At 64.1% G+C, this 14265-nt stretch overlaps 1 protein-coding gene across 2 annotated transcripts; it reads right to left on the reverse strand.

The window, feature by feature from the left end:
* Window positions 1–141: 141 nt before the first annotated feature.
* Window positions 142–12959, reverse strand: CLK3 (CDC like kinase 3). Of its 2 annotated transcripts, none has more exons than XM_055319801.1 (13): window positions 12871–12959; window positions 9590–9741; window positions 8821–9037; window positions 6861–6957; window positions 6518–6584; window positions 4257–4373; window positions 3545–3711; window positions 2603–2697; window positions 2392–2521; window positions 2086–2168; window positions 1528–1607; window positions 1156–1246; window positions 142–636 (listed from the first exon to the last, which is right to left on the reverse strand). In XM_055319801.1, exons 2-13 carry the CDS (start codon window positions 9739–9741, stop codon window positions 460–462), a joined length of 1473 nt encoding a protein of 490 aa, XP_055175776.1. In that variant the 5' UTR covers window positions 12871–12959; the 3' UTR covers window positions 142–459. The 2 variants fall into 2 exon arrangements, with proteins under 2 accessions (XP_055175776.1, XP_055175775.1); XM_055319800.1 differs by lacking the exon at window positions 12871–12959 and adding an exon at window positions 11827–11935.
* Between the last annotated feature and the right edge of the window lie 1306 nt (window positions 12960–14265).

The raw sequence follows: 14265 nt of genomic DNA on the forward strand, positions 1-14265 counted from the left end.
ACAGGGCCAGGAGGAGGGGAGACTGGCTGCTGCCCAGCCAGGCCCCAGCGGGCCCAGCACCTCAGGGCACTTCCCCGGGGCGTGGGGGACACCCCGCTCCTCTGGGCAGCCCAGTTCACACTTACTTAGCTCTCCACAAGCTGAACTGCTAAGAAAGACTTTATTAAGAAGGCCGGGAGTGGGGATGGCAAGGAGCCTGGAGACGGACACACTGGTACCAGGGGTTACAAACAGTAAGAAACACTTTATTATAACTTTACAACATATAAATAGCTTGGGGCAAATCTGTGCTTTCTGGCAGCTGGGCGGGCGTCAAGTCTCGTCCCCTGCAGGCTCCTGCCTTCCTTCACATTGCACTGTTCGTTGGGTGGCTCTGGCCCCGGGGCCTGGTGGTGGGGGTTGGAGAAAAGGCCGGGTGGCCCCGTCCCACTCTTCGGCTCCTGCGGTAGCCTACGCCTGTCATCTGCTCGGGTTGCGGCTGGTGTGGAAGGACCGCTCCTCAGGGGTCAGGCCAGCAAAGAAGGGGTGCAGCAGGGCCTCCGCCAGTGTGATGCGCTGGGCAGGGTCAAATTCTAACATCCTCCTCATCAGGTCAAACAGCTGCACGTGCTCCAAGGAGTCCTGGAGCATGTAACTCTGCTCAGGGACACAAGGCGCCTCAGTGTGACAGCAGGCTCATGGGAAGCCTTGCTGCACGGGTTGAGGTGGCACTGCCGCCTCCCTGGAGGACTACTTTGCCCTCCTGACAGCAAGCAGCTCCTTTCCTTTCACGCCTGTGTAGAGCGTTTGGCGCAGTGCCTCTACCCCCGCATGCAAATCCCTGACAGGTGGGTAGAAATCACCTCTGCAGAATTCACGGGTCTGGGCACCGAATGCCGTTGACAGAGGCTTCCGGGCCATGTCTAGGTCCTCCCTCCCCCTCACTCAGCCCCGCCTAGTTCTTCCCAAAACTGAGAGGAGAGGGGCAGGAGGCAGCAGGTCTCTGACATCTGGCTCTTCTGGTGGTTCCCCAATTACATCCAGAGCCACCCTGTGGGGAGGGGCCCCTCGGCCTGCCCCCGGCAGCCTTTAGCTGCCCGGCCTGTCTCTGCTGTGTCTGCCCAGGGCCTGGGGTCTCCTCGGCAGGAGTTGAGTTGGGGAAAGCCAGGAACTGACCTTCAGAGGTTTGCAGTTCTCCTTCACATACCGGCCATCAGAGCTGTTCTCATCCCAAACCAGGCCCCCTTTGTAGAAATACTTCTGTTTCCTGAAAGAAAAGAAGGGGTTGATGTGGTAGGGGTGGCAGGGCGACAAGTCATGGGTGGAGGTCGCGGAAGACAGTGGCAGTCGGGAGTGGCCGCGAAGCAAGGTGCAGGATCCTAGCTGGCCGGACCGAGCAGGGCGGGAATGTGTGCGTGGGTGGTTTCCCAGGTCATGCAGTGTGGTGCTCGGGAGGGAAGGCTGCTAGGAGTCTGGGGGAACCACGATGTCCCAGGAAGACTGGCCAGTGGCCTATGGCCAGCCCGGAGGCTGCCACCAGGGCCTTACCTGGTGCGGTGGATCATGTGTGACGGGATGGGCCCTAGGATCTTCTCCATCATCACCAAGTGTTCACGGTTTTCATGGGTCTGTTGGGGTTTCGGGAATAGAGCAAGCAAGGCTCAGTGCGAGCCTCAGCCCCTCACAGGAGGTAAGGGATGGACCAAAAAAAAAAAAAAAAAAAAAAAGATGGGCAAGTATCTTCTTGCCCCCAGAGATGGGAACCCATCAGTGAACAGTAGTCTTGGCCTCTGACCCGGTGGCAGCGCCAGCCCCTTCTCTCAGGGTCAAGTTTGTGCTCCGGGGCTTCTCAGACCCGCCCATCAGCGAGCACCTGTCTCCAGTTCCCTTGCTCACTCCTCCCAGAACGTGCCATGCCCTTCTCTGCACCCTCACGCAGGCTGTGCCTCCCCGCCCCGTCCTCCATCCGGAGGCCGAGCACTCCACTACGCTGACGTCAGGAGCCCGGTTGTCCCACCCGTGCCGATGGGTGGGTAGTCGCAGGGCTGCCCAGCCCCTGCAGCCTGCCCAAGCAGGGCCCACGTGCCGCACCACGGGGGGCCTCACCTGGAAGAGCGTGAAGCCCCGGTAGTACTCAAAGAGAATGCAGCCGATGCTCCAGACGTCACAGGGCTGTGCCCAGCCCAGCTCTGAAAGCCAGCGTGGGGAGAGAACAGGAGACTCCGGTCACAGGTCAGCTGCCCTCCGGCTGGCAGGACTCTTGCCCAAACCCAGAGAAGACCCTTTCCCGGTGAGGTCCAGTCAGCGCCCACAGGGACACCAGCCGCTGGCGGCGGGCACCTCCCTGCCTCCAGTCCTAACCCTCCCAACAAGCGTCCGCGTGGTCAGAGTTGGGGCCGCATGGTCACTCACCAAGAATCACCTCAGGTGGGCGATAGTGACGGGTGGCCACGATGGTCGTGTGGTGCTCATGGTCAAAGGTAGCACTGCCGAAGTCAGCCACTCGGATGCTGGTGTTCTTCACCGACTTCTCCTCGCAGCTCTGAGGCAAGGGAGTCGGATCAGGAGTCTGACCCAGCGGGTGACCCACCCCAGAGCAGGTCTTGCCTCTCCCGACCTGTACCTTGTGCTCATTGTAGAGGGTTTCAAACTCCGAATTCACAAACAAGATGTTCTCTGGCTTCAAGTCTGTGTGGGTCAGTTGGTTTTCATGTAGAACTGGGGAGGCAAGGGCAGAAGGAGCCGGGCCTTGAGAACCTGGCTGCCCTCGGACCCCCGCCAGCCGCGGACCAGGCTGGCCGGGCTTCCCTGACTTCTCTGTGCTTGCAGCCCTGCCTGGCTCCGAGTCTTCACCAGAGGTGCAGGCACGGACACCCTCCCTTTAGAGAACCTCCCTCCACCTCCTGGGTGGAGGCCCGGTCTCCTCAGCCCGTCTCCCTGAAGCTGCAGTGTCAGCTGGGGGGGCTTCTCTCCCCAGCACCAGCTGCGGTACTGGCGGGCCAGGGGCAAATTGGGAAAAAGTCAGTATCAAGATGACAGCGACAGAACACTCCAGCAACTACCCCAGGGCCGGCCCTGGAGCTGCTCCTTGTCCCTCAGCCCGGGGGAGACATCCACCTCTTTCCTCCAGCCCCCACTCCACCAGTGGTGGCACCCGCCACTTTGTGCTCCTGTCTCCTCCCCGACATCACATGCCGGGTCCCCTCTGCCAGCTCGGGTGTGCATCCTGTGCCCTCTGCCTGAGCCGACACCGTGCAGCCTAGCTCCGAGGCCCGCCCTCCACCTGTGCAGGAGCCCGGCCCATGCCGACCACCATGTCCTGCAGCGCGGGGTACATGGGGCCTATGAGTCGGGCCACTGCCTTTCCATCCTCCACGGGCATGAGGGGGGCCTAGTGGCTGGGCTGGGCTGGCTCTGGAGCTGCACCCCCTTCTGCCTGAGAGCCCGGGGCATGGGAGCCCCCTCCCCTGGAGTCCTACCCGAAGGCCTTTCAGCCCTCGGGGCCCCGCAGATCAGCTGGCGGGCGCACGTGGCTGCCCCTGGTGCGTGGAGTGTGGACGCTTACATCTGAGGGCGTGGCAGAGCTGGTAGGCCATGTGGCGGACGTGCGGCAGGGGGTAAGGCTGGAAGTTGTTCTCCTTCAGGAACTCGAAGGTGTTCTTGCCCAGGAGCTCGAAGGCGATGCACATGTGACCGTGGAAGTTGAACCAGTCCGACATCAAGACACACAGGCTGGAGGAGAATGGTGCGCGGGGCTCAGCCTCGGTGGCGCTGGCTCCCCGGCCCTCCCTCAAGCTGGTTGCTGCCCCTGGGGCAGCTATGGGGGGGAGGGGAGTCTGACTCGAGCTGTCCTGCCCCGGCCACCATCCCTGCACCTCAGGAAGAGATGGAATCGTGCATCCCTTCTCCAGCCCCCCTGAGCTTCCCGAGTCTGCAGGAAAGGGACTACCCAGCGTGCGTGTGCCAGAGCAGCTCTTGGCTCTCCTTTGGAGCTCTCTGACCATGTGGGGGCCCAACAGTTCGGGGGCGCATCTTGCCTGACCCCTGCCGTGACCCACGGGCCCCTGTTTACGGAAGCGGGCCTGGGAGGCCTGCCTCAGTGCACAGGATGGATGGGGGGACCTGGATGGCAACCCCAAGCTCCACCAGCAGGACTTGCTGGCCCAGCTGCCCGGGCTCCATGGGTAGGGAGAGGACACAGCTGGGGGGTCCAGGCCACGGGGCTGAGGATGCCATCCCTACTGGAAGCTTCCCCCTTGTTCCCTCCTGACACTCACAATTTGTTCTCTTTGTCCTTCTCCTTGATTTTTTTGAGAACGTTGATTTCTAGCCGGGCGGCCTCCCGGTACTTGCCCACGTTGCGGATGATCTTCAGGGCAACCTGAGACTTCCCTCTAGGAGCCGGGAAGGAAGCAGGGGTTCTCACGAGAAGGTTCCTAGCCCCTCCCCCCACCCTCCACCCCAATCCGGCAACTAGCAACTGCTGGCAAACGGCTTTCAGGACTCCAGGAACAGGACCCGCTCTTGGCCTGCCTGCGGGCAATGCCACACCTTGCTCTCCCAGCAGCAAGGTCCCCTGGCGTCTGTGAGTTAGTGGGTCCCTGCCAGCCTGGGCTTATCCAATGGCAGCTACCTCGGGCTCCCAGGGGAGAGCGAGAGTAGATTAGAGGCCTAGCCCACTCGGTGACCCAGCCTGTAGGCCAGTCACCCTGACCTGGCCAGGCCACCCCAGCCACGACCTCCTTGCGTCACCCCTTGACCTTCCTAAGTGCCTCTCCATGGCTGGGCAAACAGCTCCCCCTGGAGTGGGGGTTCCAGGATGGGATGAAGCCTTGGCCAGAGGGTAAGGGTGCCAGCAGCATGTCCTCTCACCTCAAGTCCCCGGGGCCCTTTGCTACACTCCAGCCCCCACCCCAGTCTGCCTACCAACCAGCCACAGCATTTATCCGAGACCACTGAGTGCAGGAGGCCTCTTCAGTGTCTAGTGAGGACTTTTAAGAATTCCTACTCCGGGCGCCCCAGCCCCAGCCCCAGCCCCGCCCAGCAGGCCACTGCAGGATGCCAGCAGAGCAGGGGACAATGGCTATCCGTAAGGGACACCCTGGTTTCAGAAGCCCGTGGGGAACTAGAGTGAGACAGCCCTGGCTCATAAGGACGTGGCCCCCTGAGGCCTCTGGAAGGCTGGCCCTGGTGCCTACGAGAAGGCTCACAGGTCCCAGGGCAGAGGCATCTTCTGGAGAATGTACTGGTTTTCTCTCCCTATCCCATTTCCCCAGATCCTGAGGGTGAGGGTAGGCAAAGGCCACTTGCTGCAGGCTCCTAAAGCAAGATCCCTCAATGGCAGTCTGATGCTGAACACCGGGAGCGCATCAGGTTCCCAGGCAGCCACCACCAGGGTTCCATGGCTCGGAGGATCCGCCCTTTCCTCTCCCGAGGAATTTACCTCCTCCTCACAACCCCACCAGCCAATTCCCTTTGGACCCCCCAGGAACTCCGGGAGCCTTGTGCCTGCCCCTTAGTGACTTCAGACGCTTACTTCCTCTATCTACTCAGGGTGGCACAGCCCAGAGAGTTTAGATGCCCCCATGTGCCCAGCTCGCAGATCTGGCACGTTTCTGGTCACAGTATGGCCTACACGTCCCTATGCCCTCTGGCTCCAGTCCTAACCTGGGCCCACTGGGTCTGAGGGGTGTGTAAACTGGAACTGGGAGCCCAGGAGATTTCCTGTTAGTCACTGTCACCTTATGTGGAGTCCACAGGGCCGGCCGTCCTTTCTGAGCCCCGTCTGGGGGTACTCAGCACCACCACTCGACAATCGGGGGATATGGGTAAATCCTGAGCCTCTCTCTTCACCTCTACTACAGTGGAAAGGTCACAACAGGCAGCATGCAGCTCCAATGAGACAGCACGGTCACACGCGCTTGGGAGCCAGAGCATCAAACCAATGACAGTGCCATTAAAGGAGGGAGACGGGGTGCCCAGGAGGCGGTCTCCCAGACTAAGGTGGAGGGGCACGAAATCTGGAAGGCAGCAAGGTTCCCCAGAGGTCTCCAAACACACAACAGGTATCGCCCCGTTCCACCTGAACACATTCAGAGGACCCACGGTCAATGCTGGCCACCCCAAGGCAGCAGTGGCTGCAAGGTGAGAGCCCAAGTCTTGTTTCTCTCAACAGGGACGGGCCCAGCCTCTCAGGCAGGGCCCAGAGGGCGGGCTCGCGCTTGCTCTCGGCCCAGCAGTGTCCTCAAGCCCCGCAGGCCCGATGCCAAAAGCGACGACAGGAAGCTGACCCCGACCACAGAAAAGCCAGGGCCCCAGCCCCGTGCGGATGTCACGGCCACCCGTGACATCCCCTGGGCGGGGATGCTGCGTGCCTGTGGAGCCCCAGAACTTCTCCCCATTCCCAGGTATCAGCAGAAGCCCGACACGCGCGGGCCAGCACCCTGCTATGGCGCTGCCCTTCGGAAAGCACACGGGGGCTCAGACTGCCGCCACCCTCAGGAACCGCAGGCTAGCTCTTCCCAGGACGACTGCTCACCTGGCGTGGTCCAAGCACTCCACCACTTTGCCGAACGTGCCTTCGCCCAGGTTCCCCACGATCTCATCTAGGAGAGAAAAGAAGCAGGGCATGAGGGCCTGGAGGGCAGAGGGCCGGCAGCTCCTGCAAGTTCACAGCATTCAAATTCTCAAAAACAAAAAAGGTTTGTCTCTCACTGCTACACTCTTAAAAACAGAAGTTGCTAGCGTTTGTGTCATTCAGGCAATTACTGGTGGCCCCGCAAAGGCGCCACGCGCACTAGAGGCCCCTCTGGGCAGGAGAGGTCTCGTCTAACAAGGGGGTAGAAAGTAGAGAGGTAAAGTTTTACGAAAGGTGGCTGTACATCGCTCTTGGAGCCAATCGCCGATCCGGCACACCAGGTGGCCCTCCTTGTCATCTTCCACACTCCGGCTGCTGCGCTTACTGCTCTGTTGGCTTCTCTGCATGCACCGCCCCCCGAAACGCCATCCGACCAATCGCATGGTAGGCGGTTCCGATTGACAGATTGAGGTGTCAGTCAAAGGCAGAGGTGGAGACGGTGAGGAGCCGGTGGGTTGGTTGGTTGGATTTTCCAGATCCCAGCATTTCATAAGGCACACAGCATATATAACGATAGGGATATTGCAAGGGACACGTCAAGACACAAACTGACTTCAAAAACAGAAAAGTAAAAACAGCTACAGGTATGTAAAGAAAACTCGGACATTATCTAAGAGAAGGGCGCCGCCAACGCTCAGAAAGACGACCAGCCTCTGCTGCTGAGGGGCCAGGCCACGCGCAGAGCCAGGGTCCCAACTCCCTTCTCGCCGAGTGTCCCCCTCCCGGGCCCTCCCGTGATGGATCCAGCCGGGGTGAAGACGCAGTGAGAACGGCGCAAGAAGGTGGCCGGCTCAGCCCGGGCCTGATCGTCCGGAATGATCAGAGGCCGCTCTGGCTTCCACCGCAGAACGCCCAGCCTGTCACTGCCTGCCTCCGTTCGCACACGCAGCCCTGCACATGCCCGACAGCTGCCACACAGAGCCAAGCTGCTACCTGCCCTGACGGCAACCGTGGTCAGACTTCACATCGCCACCAGCAACGGCCTTCCGTCGGCAGCCCTCATGCCACCGGCCTCGAGCAGGGAAGGAGCCCGGGATCCTCTGGGCTGGTCGCCCTCCTACCACGATGGCCCACACAGGCCCCACACCAGCTCCTGCCCTGGCCTTGGCACCCACCATACTCACAAGCCAGGCCATCCTGAGCCTCGTGATGACACAGGGCACCAAAAAGAGAAGCAGCAGAGCTGCAGACCTGCACCGCCATCCTGCAGCAGAACGTGGCAATGTGCACAGAGGCCACTGGGCCACGCGGGCCGCCCGTGGTCAACCCTCAACCCTTGGCCACTCAAGGAAGTCACAGGAAAGCTGAGCAGAAGAGATGCCTGGCCCCTGCACCGGTTGCACCACTAGTCCTCGGGGGGCCTCCTGGCCGGCGGGAGGGAAGAGGGATGGGGAGGAGAAGAGAAGACAGCACATAACCTGACAGACACACAAGTGGCCTTCCTCGCAGGGGCCCGAGGGCGGCGTGCACTCCCAGGCTCGGCAGAGATCTAGATGACCTGGGCGCTACCACCACTGCCAGGCCCTGCTCCTGGCAGGTAGCCCGCAACTGGACAAGGCCTGGGCCGCAGGCCGCTCAGCCGCCTGGTCAGGTGGCCCGTCGTATGGGCAGCACATCCTCCTGGTCTCAACCGCCCCTCCCGGGAAGAGGCGAGGCTGAAGAGGGCCTGGCTGCAGGTCAGAGGGCAGCTCGCAGTCCAAGCTGCCAGGCAGACCTCCCTACCCGTGGGCACTCCAGCCTTCAGGCCCCCGGGGAGGGGTGTGGAGAAGAGACACCTTGGAGGTGGGTGCTGTCCATACCCGAGAGAGCTCGCTGTGCGTGGGCCACGCCGGGGTGGGGAAGGACCAGACCGCGCAGCTCCAAACCACATACCAGCAGCCCTATCAGGTTCCCTAAGTGTCCCCAGCCACTCGCACCATGTGGCCTGTGCCCAGAGCAGCGTGTAGACAGAGACAGGCCGGGGGCCAGCCAGCGCCGGAACCAGAGCCCCCCACTGCCACTGCCGACGGGCCAGCAGACGGAGCGGCCGGGCCTCCTACTCAGCCCTGCACCTGGACCAGACGACACAGACACACACACATGCACGCACACCCGATGCGCGTGCGTGGGGCTGGCAGTACTCACCCGGACCAGCCAGCCTGAGAGAAGGCTAGAGAGACAGGAGGCCTTTAAGCCCCAGCCAGCACACTCTGGCCACCACTCACCGAGGAGGCGCTGCTACAAGACCTGGTGCGGCGTTTGTGGCAGTGGTGGGCGTGCTTGCGCGTCCGGTACGGCTCCCTCTCTCGGGACCTCCGACGATGGTGGGAACGTGAAGATCCATAGCAGTCCTCTCCAAAGGATGGGCTCCGCTCTTCACACCGGTACGTGTCACTGTCACGGCGCTCCCGGTATCTCCTCTGGTAGGGCAGGCGGTCGTGGCTGCCAGAGGGAGACGGGAACACTGGTAAGATGGGAGCTTTCCTCCCACGGGCCCGGGGTTTGCTTCTGGGCAAAAGATGTGTGGTGAGGCTCCCAAAAAGAGCTCACAAGGCTTGGAGCAGAGGCATCTAGACCTGGGGGGAGGGGAGGGCGTGTGCATGAGGCCCAACGCTGTGGGCAGGAGGCAGAGCTCCGAGGAAGGTGCGCGGCATGAAGGGCCTCAGGGGTCCCCACGCCCACTGAGACAGGACCAGGGACCCAGCTCTGGAAGGGATGGAGGCTACGTTCTTAACCTCACTGAGGGAAGCTCAGAAGTCAGCAGGGGACATGCTGGCCTAGAAAATGGGGAACACGTCTGGGAAGGAAGGCTCAAGGACAGGGAAATGGGCAGCAGGACAGCAGTGAGCCCGGGGCCCAGGAACACAGCTGAGATGGGGGGCGTGTATGGCGGGGGACAGGGGCAGAGGCGGCCGGCCCCAAAGCAGCCTCCAGGCTGTCTCCCCAGCCTCGCTGGGGGATGGGGCCCCTTCCTCCCACCTAGGCCCCTGTCACCTTCTGGACCGAGATCTCCGGGGCGGAGGCTCCCTTCGAGACGGGTACCGCAGTCTCCCTTCGTGCTCCCGACTGTAAGACCTCCTCCTCTTCCATCGGTAGCTCAGGTATGGGTCTGGCTCAGGGGAGCGGTATCGCTTACAGTGATGCATCTAGGCCACGAGAAAGAGAGCCCTGCTCAGTGGGCAGCAAGGCGTGGGGCTGCTCGGCCGAGGCGCTCCTGGAGAAGAGGCCCATTGTTGTGTTTGGGGGCAGCCCCTCCCAGGGGTTTATGAAGCCAAAAAGAGCTCTGAGGTCACACTGGTCAGACAGCACACAACGGGCAACACCCTTCTCTGCCAGCGAACAAACAGCTGCCTCCCCAGCGCAGCATTGCGGGCCTGGGGGCCTGAGTGCCCGGGGACACCCGGAGGACGGGCACAGGTGCCGAGACAGAAGGGGGGCTGGGGAGCACCTCCCTGGCGACCAAGGCCAAGGGGAGGAGAGCCTCATGTCGGTGCGGCTCTATGAAGGGACTGGTCTGTCAAGCCAGAGGCCAGAGTCACAGGCTGGTTGGCAGGGAGCCAACGCTCAGGAGCAAAGGGTGAAAGCCCTCAAGTCTGAGGCCAAGTTGCCTGGCCGAGGCCTTAAACTGGACCTCACTCAAGGGAGCAAAGACCACATGTCAGTGTGAGGAGCCACGGGCAGAAATGAGACCTGCCCTTGGAGCAGGCGACGCAAAGGGTCTCACAAACTGGCCCTAGCCCGCGCAGACTGGGGGCCGTCCAGCCCCTGCTACTCCGTACTCCGTCTCAGCACTGGTAAACCGACGCCAGCATCCTCAGAGCCCCCGACTTCCCTGCCCAAGACCCCCTGGAACCCTCCGACCCGCGGCAGGCCGTGCCTCGCCTCTCTGGACGTGCCCCTTGTCTAGACGCCCTGCTCCCGTCCCCTCTCCTGTGCTCCTCTCTGGAGCAGCCGGGGGAGGGGGGGGGTTAACGTGTGGCAAGCTTGTGCGCTTGGAGGCAGGCCAAAAGGGCCCTTACCTGGCCATCCCTGTTCAGTGGGACTTAAACCTACCACAGAAGATCGCCAGGCTGGATCAGACAGCAGCTGAGGAAGACGGCTGCGAGGCCAGCTCCCCGATCCACCCACACCCAAAACCTAGCCCTGCCTGTGTCGGGAGGCTGGGCCAGAGACTGTGGCCGGCCTTCCTCCCAACCCCTTCCTGGGCCTTAGCCAACCTCCAGTGGTGGTCAGTCCCGGGCTTGCCTGGTTAAGCACATTTGGACAAAGCCACTAGGGCTGCCCCATCTCATGAGAAGGGTTTGAACAAGCTCCTCGTGGGTGAGCAGGGCAGCCAGGCGTGTCTGACTAAATCCCTGGGAGCTTCTCCAGGACCCTGAGAAAATCACTGCTTTCGTCTCCCCACCAGCAGGCTCTTCCCCTATCTAGCTGGAGGCCCAGGCCCCGGCAACCCCTGGAGGTAAATACTATGTGAAATCACCAACAGCTCCCCAAGAGCTTAAATTGCTTTTCTGTTTTGATGACCAGCTGACTAATGTTTCACTGTTTTCCTGCAATTACCCTAGGCCAGGCGCCCAAGTTATGGGGTGAGGGCAGGATCTCACGTCTCCCTGAGTGACGTGGAGCATGCTCTGGTGGCCAGGCGGACAGAAGCACCAGAGCTGGAGGACACGATCCTCCACACTCACGCCCCGTGGTTACTTTTGGCTGATGCTGCCCCAGCGCTGCAACCTCAAACCTCACCCCCACGACTGCCTCCTGGGACCTGGAGGATTTGTGTGTCTACCCGTGCTTACCATAGTGAACCGAACACAAATTCAGATCTGCCGGAATCCCAACACTGCCCCTGCCAGCTGTGCGCCTGCCGTCGGGCAAGCTATTCAACTACCCTGACCTTCGACTTCCTCTGGCAACGAGGCAACAGCCATCCCTCCTAGGGCTCTGCGAGGATTTAATTATGCCACTTCGACAATACCTGCTTTTATGTCAAATGGCTTTACTGAAGTCAGCCTTTCATTAGCAAGATTAAAAAAGATTCCAGGTAACACCTCCGAGTCTATGTTAGGACAGAAACAATATTTTTTTAAGCCCCTTCCAAGAGGAGAAAGAGCCCTGGGTAGAAAACCCCCAACTAAATCCTAGTGCTGCCACTTTGTGGCCTCGGGACCTGACACAAGTCACACTAGGCCTTGGTCACACCTGAACACTGGAGACAACGCCGGCCGGCCCACCTGGCAGGGGAGGTGACAAGGAGGAGCGCTCCCAGCACCGCACAAGGGATCCGAGGGCAGGTGGGCTCTCCTTCAACGCATGCTAGACCCAAGCGCTGGGAGCAAGATGCCCCCGGTCTACCCCTCCTCATCCACGACCTCGGATGCTCCGAGACCCCAGCAAGCCGGCTACTTAGGGGTCACAGTCAGGTCCAGGAGGCTCTGCTCTTGCAGCGAAGAGGGAGACCACGTAAAGGAAACCAGGCCGGGCTGGCAAGCGGAGCAGACGGCGGGCGCCTCTGCGCTCCCGGGCCCGCCGCACCAGCGCCCCGAGGTTACTTCTGGCCGCCGCCGCCGCCGCCGCCGCACCGCCGCAGCCTCAAACCCGCCGCCTTACGAGCCGCTGCCACCGAGGGAAACGCTCCTCCTTTTCAAGGGCACGGAGGAGGGAAGCTGGAAGCCCGCCAGCCCCGCCTCGACGGGGGCCCGGCGTAGGCAGCTCCCTCCCCGGCTCCGCAACGGGGCGCCCGCGCCCGGAACCACCGCGCCCCGAGCGCCCCGGCCCCGCCGGCCGGCCCGGCCCGGCCCCTCTCCCGGCCGGAGCGGCTCCCCGCGCGGCTCCATCCGCGGCTCCCCCCGCCGCCGGGCCCCGCTCGCGTCCCTTCCTGACGCCCCTGCGGCCCCGGGCCCCATCCCCGTAACCGCCGCACCGGGCGGGGGGCCGGCCTCAACCGCGATCCAACTCCGGGCGGCGCGGGGAGGAGCCCGCAGGCCTCGCGCAGGGGCCGCGGGAGGGTCCGAGGCCCGCGCAGGCCCCGGGGGGACCCGGCTCCCGGCCGCCCGGCGCTCAGACGCCGCGGCCCGACACCCGCACCGGCTCCGCGGGGCCCGGAGGTCGGGGTCTGCGGCGGCCGCCCCTCCGGAGAAGCCGCGGGTCAGGGGTGAGAGGTCGGGGCCGCGGCCAGAGGCGGGCCGAGGAGGAGGGGCCGGGACCCACCCGGGGCCAGAGGCCCGCGCCCGGCGCGCCCGCCTCACCCCCCGCCGCCGCCGCGGGCCCGCACTCACCGTGGCCCAGGATCCGGCTGCGGCTAGGCCCCACTCCCCGCTCCGAGCGCCTCTTCCGCTTCCGGCTCGGCCTCCGCCGCGCAGCCCCGCCCCTCGCGTGACGCGGCGCTCGGCGGGCCCCGCCCGGCGGCCCGGCCTCTCTAGCCCGTCCCTCGGAGGCTCGGGACCGGCCTCTCTAGCTCGTCTCTCGGAGGCTCTGGGGGACCAGGCCTCTCTAGCCCGTCCCTCGGAGGCTCTGGGGGACCCGGCCTCTCTAGCCCGTCCCTCGAAAGCTCGGAGGAACCTGTTCTCTAGTCCATCCCTCGGAGGCTTGGGGGGCGGGGACCGGCCTCTCTAGCCCGTTCCTCGGAGGCCCTGGGGGACCGGCCTCTCTAGCCCGTCCCTCGGAGGCTCTGGGGGGGGACCGGCCTCTCTAGCCCGTCCCTCGGAGGCTCTGGGGGGGGGGACCGGCCTCTCTAGCCCGTCCCTCGGAGGCTCTGCGGGGGGGGGGGACCGGCCTCTCTAGCCCGTCCCTCGGAGGCTCTGGGGGGGGGGGGACCGGCCTCTCTAGCCCGTCCCTCGGAGGCTCTGGGGGGGGGGGACCGGCCTCTCTAGCCCGTCCCTCGGAGGCTCTGGGGGGGGGGGGACCGGCCTCTCTAGCCCGTCCCTCGGAGGCTCTGGGGGGGGGGGACCGGCCTCTCTAGCCCGTCCCTCGGAGGCTCTGGGGGGGGGGGACCGGCCTCTCTAGCCCGTCCCTCGGAGGCTCTGGGGGGGGGGACCGGCCTCTCTAGCCCGTCCCTCGGAGGCTCTGGGGGGGGGGACCGGCCTCTCTAGCCCGTCCCTCGGAGGCTCTGGGGGGGGGACCGGCCTCTCTAGCCCGTCCCTCGGAGGCTCTGGGGGGGGGGGGGCCGGCCTCTCTAGCCCGTCCCTCGGAGGCTCTGGGGGGGGGGGGGCCGGCCTCTCTAGCCCGTCCCTCGGAGGCTCTGGGGGGGGGGGGGGACCGGCCTCTCTAGCCCGTCCCTCGGAGGCTCTGGGGGGGGGGGGACCGGCCTCTCTAGCCCGTCCCTCGGAGGCTCTGGGGGGGGGGGACCGGCCTCTCTAGCCCGTCCCTCGGAGGCTCTGGGTGGGGGGGGACCGGCCTCTCTAGCCCGTCCCTCGGAGGCTCTGGGGGGGGGGGACCGGCCTCTCTAGCCCGTCCCTCGGAGGCTCTGGGGGGGGGGGGGACCGGCCTCTCTAGCCCGTCCCTCGGAGGCTCTGGGGGGGGGGGGACCGGCCTCTCTAGCCCGTCCCTCGGAGGCTCTGGGGGGGGGGACCGGCCTCTCTAGCCCGTCCCTCGGAGGCTCTGGGGGGGGGGGGACCGGCCTCTCTAGCCCGTCCCTCGGAGGCTCTGGGGGGGGGGACCGGCCTCTCTAGCCC

Source organism: Nyctereutes procyonoides, unplaced genomic scaffold (genome assembly GCF_905146905.1).
Source record: "Nyctereutes procyonoides isolate TBG_1078 unplaced genomic scaffold, NYPRO_anot_genome, whole genome shotgun sequence".
In the NCBI taxonomy this organism is placed as follows: Eukaryota; Metazoa; Chordata; class Mammalia; order Carnivora; family Canidae; genus Nyctereutes; species Nyctereutes procyonoides.

What these genes read in the sequence shown, in the direction of transcription:
- CLK3 (XM_055319801.1), bottom strand. Translation starts at nt 9,741, where the DNA reads ATGCATCACTGTAAGCGATACCGCTCCCCTGAGCCAGACCCATACCTG. An exon ending in GAGTGCTTGGACCACGCCAG is followed by an intron (nt 4,374 to 6,517) that starts GTGAGCAGTCGT and finishes CCCGGCTCCTAG; the next exon opens with AGGGAAGTCTCAGGTTGCCC. An exon ending in CCCTCTACAATGAGCACAAG is followed by an intron (nt 2,522 to 2,602) that starts GTACAGGTCGGG and finishes CCCTTGCCTCAG; the next exon opens with AGCTGCGAGGAGAAGTCGGT.